The 9063-nt window shown below is 46.5% G+C and overlaps 1 protein-coding gene and 1 long non-coding RNA gene across 20 annotated transcripts in view; both read left to right on the top strand.

Moving 5' to 3' along the window:
- Positions 1-3186, top strand: part of LOC127925080 (FH1/FH2 domain-containing protein 3-like) — a 67184-nt gene extending 63998 nt beyond the window's left edge. The window contains exons 9-10 of the mRNA XM_052509861.1: positions 2449-2571; positions 3141-3186. Of these exons, the coding sequence (XP_052365821.1) occupies positions 2449-2571; positions 3141-3186 (169 nt within the window). The remainder of the gene's footprint in view (positions 1-2448; positions 2572-3140) is intronic.
- A 139-nt stretch (positions 3187-3325) lies between these two features.
- On the top strand, positions 3326-5594 carry LOC127925079 (uncharacterized). Of its 19 annotated transcripts, none has more exons than XR_008119676.1 (3): positions 3326-3457; positions 3748-4095; positions 4213-5594. It is a non-coding gene; the product is annotated as an uncharacterized LOC127925079 (long non-coding RNA). The 19 variants fall into 19 exon arrangements; XR_008119679.1 differs by having other exon boundaries at positions 3339-3399; XR_008119674.1 differs by having other exon boundaries at positions 3376-3515.
- Positions 5595-9063: the final 3469 nt, after the last annotated feature.

Consider the following 9063-nt stretch of genomic DNA (forward strand, 5'->3'; position numbering starts at 1 on the left):
GTCATGGTGACCTGCAGGCCGTGCACCAGCATGTTGTCATGGTGACCTGCAGGCCGTGCACCAGCATGTTGTCATGGTAGGTTGACCTGCAGGCCGTGCACCAGCATGTTGTCATGGTGACCTGCAGGCCGTGCACCAGCATGTTGTCATGGTGACCTGCAGACCGTACACCAGCATGTTGTCATGGTGACCTGCAGACCGTACACCAGCATGTTGTCATGGTGACCTGCAGGCCGTGCACCAGCATGTTGTCATGGTGACCTGCAGGCCGTGCACCAGCATGTTGTCATGGTGACCTGCAGGCCGTGCACCAGCATGTTGTCATGGTGACCTGCAGGCCGTGCACCAGCATGTTGTCATGGTGACCTGCAGGCCGTGCACCAGCATGTTGTCATGGTGACCTGCAGACCGTACACCAGCATGTTGTCATGGTGACCTGCAGGCCGTACACCAGCATGTTGTCATGGTGACCTGCAGGCCGTGCACCAGCATGTTGTCATGGTGACCTGCAGGCCGTGCACCAGCATGTTGTCATGGTGACCTGCAGACCGTACACCAGCATGTTGTCATGGTAGGTTGACCTGCAGGCCGTACACCAGCATGTTGTCATGGTGACCTGCAGGCCGTGCACCAGCATGTTGTCATGGTGACCTGCAGGCCGTGCACCAGCGTGTTGTCATGGTGACCTGCAGGCCGTACACCAGCATGTTGTCATGGTAGGTTGACCTGCAGGCCGTGCACCAGCATGTTGTCATGGTGACCTGCAGGCCGTGCACCAGCATGTTGTCATGGTGACCTGCAGGCCGTGCACCAGCATGTTGTCATGGTAGGTTGACCTTCAGGCCGTACACCAGCATGTTGTCATGGTGACCTGCAGACCGTACACCAGCATGTTGTCATGGTGACCTGCAGGCCGTGCACCAGCATGTTGTCATGGTTTCTCTAGTTCTTTGTTTGTGTTGTTGCTGATTGGCTGAACGTGCTTCATGCTCTGTCTTTATTCAGCTGATGTTCTGTGAGAACGTGTCCTTCGCTGTCCAACGTTTACACGTCCTGAAGCTGTTTGGAATCATCATAAATCAACATATAATATATAATAATATATGCCATTTAGCTGACGCTTTTATCCAAAGCGACTTACAGTCATGTGTGCATACATTCTACGTATGGGTGGTCCCGGGAATCGAACCCACTACCCTGGCGTTACAAGCGCCATGCTCTACCAACTGAGCCGTTGTCGGACCACCATGTTGTCCCTTTTTGCCTTAAATACTTAAGTCTCTTTCCGTCGTGCTCCATCTACGTTCTCTTTCTGGGTTGCTGCTATTCTCTGTCCTCTGGCCTGTCTGTCCTCTGGCCTGTCTGTCCTCTGGCCTGTCTGTCCTCTGGCCTGTCTGTCCTCTGGCCTGTCTGTCCTCTGGCCTGTCTGTCCTCTGGCCTGTCTGTCCTCTGGCCTGTCTGGTGTTGTGGGTCTGTCTGCCTCCTTGGTTTCTCATTTGGTGTCAGTGTCCCAAATACCACCCTATTCCCTATATAGTGGTACTACTATAGACCAGAGCCCTATTCCCTATATAGTGGTACTACTATAGACCAGAGCCCTATTCCTATATAGTGCACTACTATAGACCAGAACCCTATTCCCTATATAGTGGTACTACTATAGACCAGAGCCCTATTCCCTATATAGTGGTACTACTATAGACCAGAGCCCTATTCCCTATATAGTGCACTACTATAGACCAGAACCCTATGGCACCCTATTCCCTATATAGTGGTACTACTATAGACCAGAGCCCTATTCCCTATATAGTGGTACTACTATAGACCAGAGCCCTATTCCCTATATAGTGGTACTACTATAGACCAGAGCCCTATTCCTATATAGTGGTACTACTATAGACCAGAGCCCTATTCCTATATAGTGGTACTACTATAGACCAGAGCCCTATTCCCTATATAGTGGTACTACTATAGACCAGAGCCCTGTTCCCTATATAGTGGTACTACTATAGACCAGAGCCCTATTCCCTATATAGTGGTACTACTATAGACCAGAGCCCTATTCCTATATAGTGGTACTACTATAGACCAGAGCCCTATTCCCTATATAGTGGTACTACTATAGACCAGAGCCCTATTCCCTATATAGTGGTACTACTATAGACCAGAGCTCTATTCCTATATAGTGGTACTACTATAGACCAGAGCCCTATTCCCTATATAGTGGTACTACTATAGACCAGAGCCCTATTCCCTATATAGTGGTACTACTATAGACCAGAGCCCTATTCCCTATATATAGTGGTACTACTATAGACCAGAGCCCTATTCCCTATATTGTGCTCTGGTTTAAAGTAGTGCACTATTTTGTGTAGCCGTCATGAAACCATGGTTGTTACCCCTCTCCTCTCTCCTCTCTCTCCTGTCCTGTCCTGTCCTGGCCACTAGGGGGCGGTCATTCCTCAGTCACCACATGTCTGCCTTGGGGATCAGTAGGAGGTCACGGCTCTTTAACAAGGCTGGTTCCATCTCTGAGGAACCTGCTCCTTCTGCCTCTCGAGCCGCAAGCAGGTCTGACTACACCTCCATCACCCTCTCTGTCTCTCTCTGTCTCTCTCTGTCTCTCTCTGTCTCTCTCTGTCTCTCTCTGTCTCGATCTCTCTGGGTCTCTCTCTCGAACTCTCTGGGTCTCTCTCTCTCTGTCTCTCTCTCTCGATCTCTCTGGGTCTCTCTCTCTCGATCTCTCTGGGTCTCTCTCTCTCAAACTCTCTGGGTCTCTCTCTCTCTCGATCTCTCTGGGTCTCTCTCTCTCTCTCGATCTCTCTGGGTCTCTCTCTCTCTCTCGAACTCTCTGGGTCTCTCTCTCTCGAACTCTCGAACTCTCTGGGTCTCTCTCGAACTCTCTCGAACTCTCTGGGTCTCTCTCTCTCTCTCTCGAACTCTCTCTCTCTCTCTCTCTCTCTCTCTCTCTCTCTCTCTCGAACTCTCTGGGTCTCTCTCTCTCTCTCTCTGGGTCTCTCTCTCGAACTCTCTGGGTCTCTCTCTCGAACTCTCTGGGTCTCTCTCTCGAACTCTCTGGGTCTCTCTCTCGAACTCTCTGGGTCTCTCATTCACTCACTCATGTTTCTACTGTGGTAAAGTCCATTAAAGCTTCCTGAGAACCTGGGACCACAGAGGTCTGACTAATTAAAGTGGCAGTGAAAGGAGAGGATCAGTCTTAACCCACTGAAGAGGGCTTGTGCCCCCCCTGAGTCCCAAATGGCACCCTATTCTCTAAAACACAGCTGGAGAAAAGCACTTAGTTCATCCTTTCTCTGAGATGATGTCAGCCTGGACAGGAGGTATTCAGGAGAGGACCGGTTCAGTAATGTTGTCTGGTGATGTCAGCCTGGACAGGAGGTATTCAGGAGAGGACCGGTTCAGTAATGTTGTCTGGTGATGTCAGCCTGGACAGGAGGTATTCAGGAGAGGACCGGTTCAGTAATGTTGTCTGGTGATGTCAGCCTGGACAGGAGGTATTCAGGAGAGGACCGGTTCAGTAATGTTGTCTGGTGATGTCAGCCTGGACAGGAGGTATTCAGGAGAGGACCGGTTCAGTAATGTTGTCTGGTGATGTCAGCCTGGACAACAGGTATTCAGGAGAGGACCGGTTCAGTAATGTTGTCTGGTGATGTCAGCCTGGACAGGAGGTATTCAGGAGAGGACCGGTTCAGTAATGTTGTCTGGTGATGTCAGCCTGGACAACAGGTATTCAGGAGAGGACCGGTTCAGTAATGTTGTCTGGTGATGTCAGCCTGGACAACAGGTATTCAGGAGAGGACCGGTTCAGTAATGTTGTCTGGTGATGTCAGCCTGGACAGGAGGTATTCAGGAGAGGACCGGTTCAGTAATGTTGTCTGGTGATGTCAGCCTGGACAGGAGGTATTCAGGAGAGGACCGGTTCAGTAATGTTGTCTGGTGATGTCAGCCTGGACAGGAGGTATTCAGGAGAGGACCGGTTCAGTAATGTTGTCTGGTGATGTCAGCCTGGACAGGAGGTATTCAGGAGAGGACCGGTTCAGTAATGTTGTCTGGTGATGTCAGCCTGGACAGGAGGTATTCAGGAGAGGACCGGTTCAGTAATGTTGTCTGGTGATGTCAGCCTAGACAGGAGGTATTCAGGAGAGGACCGGTTCAGTAATGTTGTCTGGTGATGTCAGCCTGGACAGGGAGGTATTCAGGAGAGGACCGGTTCAGTAATGTTGTCTGGTGATGTCAGCCTGGACAGGAGGTATTCAGGAGAGGACCGGTTCAGTAATGTTGTCTGGTGATGTCAGCCTGGACAGGAGGTATTCAGGAGAGGACCGGTTCAGTAATGTTGTCTGGTGATGTCAGCCTGGACAGGAGGTATTCAGGAGAGGACCGGTTCAGTAATGTTGTCTGGTGATGTCAGCCTGGACAGGAGGTATTCAGGAGAGGACCGGTTCAGTAATGTTGTCTGGTGATGTCAGCCTGGACAGGAGGTATTCAGGAGAGGACCGGTTCAGTAATGTTGTCTGGTGATGTCAGCCTGGACAGGAGGTATTCAGGAGAGGACCGGTTCAGTAATGTTGTCTGGTGATGTCAGCCTGGACAGGAGGTATTCAGGAGAGGACCGGTTCAGTAATGTTGTCTGGTGATGTCAGCCTGGACAGGAGGTATTCAGGAGAGGACCGGTTCAGTAATGTTGTCTGGTGATGTCAGCCTGGACATCAGGTATTCAGGAGAGGACCGGTTCAGTAATGTTGTCTGGTGATGTCAGCCTGGACAGGAGGTATTCAGGAGAGGACCGGTTCAGTAATGTTGTCTGGTGATGTCAGCCTGGACAACAGGTATTCAGGAGAGGACCGGTTCAGTAATGTTGTCTGGTGATGTCAGCCTGGACAACAGGTATTCAGGAGAGGACCGGTTCAGTAATGTTGTCTGGTGATGTCAGCCTGGACAGGAGGTATTCAGGAGAGGACCGGTTCAGTAATGTTGTCTGGTGATGTCAGCCTGGACAGGAGGTATTCAGGAGAGGACCGGTTCAGTAATGTTGTCTGGTGATGTCAGCCTGGACAGGAGGTATTCAGGAGAGGACCGGTTCAGTAATGTTGTCTGGTGATGTCAGCCTGGACAACAGGTATTCAGGAGAGGACCGGTTCAGTAATGTTGTCTGGTGATGTCAGCCTGGACAACAGGTATTCAGGAGAGGACCGGTTCAGTAATGTTGTCTGGTGATGTCAGCCTGGACAGGAGGTATTCAGGAGAGGATACTAGTCACTAGCTAGTTAAACCAATGTCTCCAGATACTAGTTCAGTCACTAGCTAGTTAAACCAATGTCTCCAGATACTAGTTCAGTCACTAGCTAGCTAAACCAATGTCTCCAGATACTAGTTCAGTCACTAGCTAGTTAAACCAATGTCTCTAGATACTAGTCCAGTCACTAGCTAGTTAAACCAATGTCTCTAGATACTAGTCCAGTCACTAACTAGCTAGTTAAACCAATGTCTCCAGATACTAGTTCAGTCACTAGCTAGTTAAACCAATGTCTCCAGATACTAGTTCAGTCACTAGCTAGTTAAACCAATGTCTCCAGATACTAGTTCAGTCACTAGCTAGTTAACCTAGTTAAACCAATGTCTCCAGATACTAGTTCAGTCACTAGCTAGTTAAACCTATGTCTCCAGATACTAGTCAGTCACTAGCTAGTTAAACCTATGTCTCCAGATACTAGTCCAGTCACTAGCTAGTTAAACCAAAGTCTCCAGATACTAGTTCAGTCACTAGCTAGTTAAACCAATGTCTCCAGATACTAGTTCAGTCACTAGCTAGTTAAACCAATGTCTCTAGATACTAGTCCAGTCACTAACTAGCTAGTTAAACCAATGTCTCCAGATACTAGTCCAGTCACTAGCTAGTTAAACCAATGTCTCCAGATACTAGTCCAGTCACTGGCTAGTTAAACCAATGTCTCCAGATACTAGTTCAGTCACTAGCTAGTTAAACCAATGTCTCCAGATACTAGTTCATTCACTAGCTAGTTAAACCAATGTCTCCAGATACTAGTCCAGTCACTAGCTAGTTAAACCAATGTCTCCAGATACTAGTCCAGTCACTAGCTAGTTAAACCAATGTCTCCAGATACTAGTTCAGTCACTAGCTAGTTAAACCAATGTCTCCAGATACTAGTTCAGTCACTAGCTAGTTAAATCAATGTCTCCAGATACTAGTCCAGTCACTAGCTAGTTAAACCAATGTCTCCAGATACTAGTCCAGTCACTAGCTAGTTAAATCAATGTCTCCAGATACTAGTTCAGTCACTAGCTAGCTAAACCAATGTCTCCAGATACTAGTCCAGTCACTAGCTAGTTAAACCAATGTCTCCAGATACTAGTCCAGTCACTAGCTAGTTAAACCAATGTCTCCAGATACTAGTTCAGTCACTAGCTAGTTAAACCAATGTCTCCAGATACTAGTCAGTCACTAGCTAGTTAAACCAATGTCTCCAGATACTAGTCCAGTCACTAGCTAGTTAAATCAATGTCTCCAGATACTAGTTCAGTCACTAGCTAGTTAAACCTATGTCTCCAGATACTAGTCCAGTCACTAGCTAGTTAAATCAATGTCTCCAGATACTAGTCCAGTCACTAGCTAGTTAAACCTGTCTCCAGATACTAGTCCAGTCACTAGCTAGTTAAACCAATGTCTCCAGATACTAGTCCAGTCACTAGCTAGTTAAACCAATGTCTCCAGATACTAGTTCAGTCACTCGCTAGTTAAACCAATGTCTCCAGATACTAGTTCAGTCACTAGCTAGTTAAACCAATGTCTCCAGATACTAGTCCAGTCACTAGCTAGTTAAACCAATGTCTCCAGATACTAGTCCAGTCACTAGCTAGTTAAACCAATGTCTCCAGATACTAGTCCAGTCACTAGCTAGTTAAACCAATGTCTCCAGATACTAGTTCAGTCACTAGCTAGTTAAACCAATGTCTCCAGATACTAGTTCAGTCACTAGCTAGTTAAATCAATGTCTCCAGATACTAGTCCAGTCACTAGCTAGTTAAACCAATGTCTCCAGATACTAGTCCAGTCACTAGCTAGTTAAATCAATGTCTCCAGATACTAGTTCAGTCACTAGCTAGTTAAACCAATGTCTCCAGATACTAGTCCAGTCACTAGCTAGTTAAACCAATGTCTCCAGATACTAGTCCAGTCACTAGCTAGTTAAACCAATGTCTCCAGATACTAGTTCAGTCACTAGCTAGTTAAACCAATGTCTCCAGATACTAGTCCAGTCACTAGCTAGTTAACCAATGTCTCCAGATACTAGTCCAGTCACTAGCTAGTTAAATCAATGTCTCCAGATACTAGTTCAGTCACTAGCTAGTTAAACCTATGTCTCCAGATACTAGTCCAGTCACTAGCTAGTTAAATCAATGTCTCCAGATACTAGTCCAGTCACTAGCTAGTTAAACCTGTCTCCAGATACTAGTCCAGTCACTAGCTAGTTAAACCAATGTCTCCAGATACTAGTCAGTCACTAGCTAGTTAAACCAATGTCTCCAGATACTAGTTCAGTCACTAGCTAGTTAAACCAATGTCTCCAGATACTAGTTCAGTCACTCACTAGCTAGTTAAACCAATGTCTCCAGATACTAGTCCAGTCACTAGCTAGTTAAACCAATGTCTCCAGATACAGTCCAGTCACTAGCTAGTTCCAATGTCTCCAGATACAGTCCAGTCACTAGTTAAACCAATGTCTCCAGATACTAGTCCAGTCACTAGCTAGTTAAACCAATGTCTCCAGATACTAGTCCAGTCACTAGCTAGTTAAACCAATGTCTCCAGATACTAGTCCAGTCACTAGCTAGTTAAATCAATGTCTCCAGATACTAGTCCAGTCACTAGCTAGTTAAACCAATGTCTCCAGATACTAGTCCAGTCACTAGCTAGTTAAACCAATGTCTCCAGATACTAGTCCAGTCACTAGCTAGTTAAACCAATGTCTCCAGATACTAGTCCAGTCACTAGCTAGTTAAACCAATGTCTCCAGATACTAGTCCAGTCACTAGCTAGTTAAATCAATGTCTCCAGATACTAGTCCAGTCACTAGCTAGTTAAACCAATGTCTCCAGATACTAGTCCAGTCACTAGCTAGTTAAACCAATGTCTCCAGATACTAGTCCAGTCACTAGCTAGTTAAACCAATGTCTCCAGATACTAGTCCAGTCACTAGCTAGCTAAACCAATGTCTCCAGATACTAGTCCAGTCACTAGCTAGTTAAACCAATGTCTCCAGATACTAGTCCAGTCACTAACTAGCTAGTTAAACCAATGTCTCCAGATACTATTCCAGTCACTAGCTAGTTAAACCAATGTTTCCAGATACTAGTCCAGTCACTAGCTAGTTAAACCAATGTCTCTAGATACTAGTTCAGTCACTAGCTAGTTAAACCAATGTCTCTAGATACTAGTCCAGTCACTAGCTAGTTAAATCAATGTCTCCAGATACTAGTCCAGTCACCAGCTAGTTAAAACAATGTCTCCAGATACTAGTCCAGTCACTAGCTAGTTAAACCAATGTCTCCAGATACTAGTCCAGTCACTAGCTAGCTAAACCAATGTCTCCAGATACTAGTCCAGTCACTAGCTAGTTAAACCAATGTCTCCAGATACTAGTCCAGTCACTAGCTAGCTAAACCAATGTCTCTAGATACTAGTCCAGTCACTAGCTAGTTAAACCAATGTCTCCAGATACTAGTCCAGTCACTAGCTAGTTAAACCAATGTCTCCAGATACTAGTCCAGTCACTAGCTAGTTAAACCAATGTCTCCAGATACTAGTCCAGTCACTAGCTAGTTAAACCAATGTCTCCAGATACTAGTCCAGTCACTAGCTAGTTAAACCTATGTCTCCAGATACTAGTTCAGTCACTAGCTAGTTAAACCTGTCTCCAGATACTAGTCCAGTCACTAGCTAGTTAAACCAATGTCTCCAGATACTAGTCCAGTCACTAGCTAGTTAAACCTGTCTCCAGATACTAGTTCAGTCACTAGCTA

This window comes from Oncorhynchus keta, unplaced genomic scaffold, assembly GCF_023373465.1.
Source record: "Oncorhynchus keta strain PuntledgeMale-10-30-2019 unplaced genomic scaffold, Oket_V2 Un_contig_5024_pilon_pilon, whole genome shotgun sequence".
Lineage (NCBI taxonomy): Eukaryota > Metazoa > Chordata > Actinopteri > Salmoniformes > Salmonidae > Oncorhynchus > Oncorhynchus keta.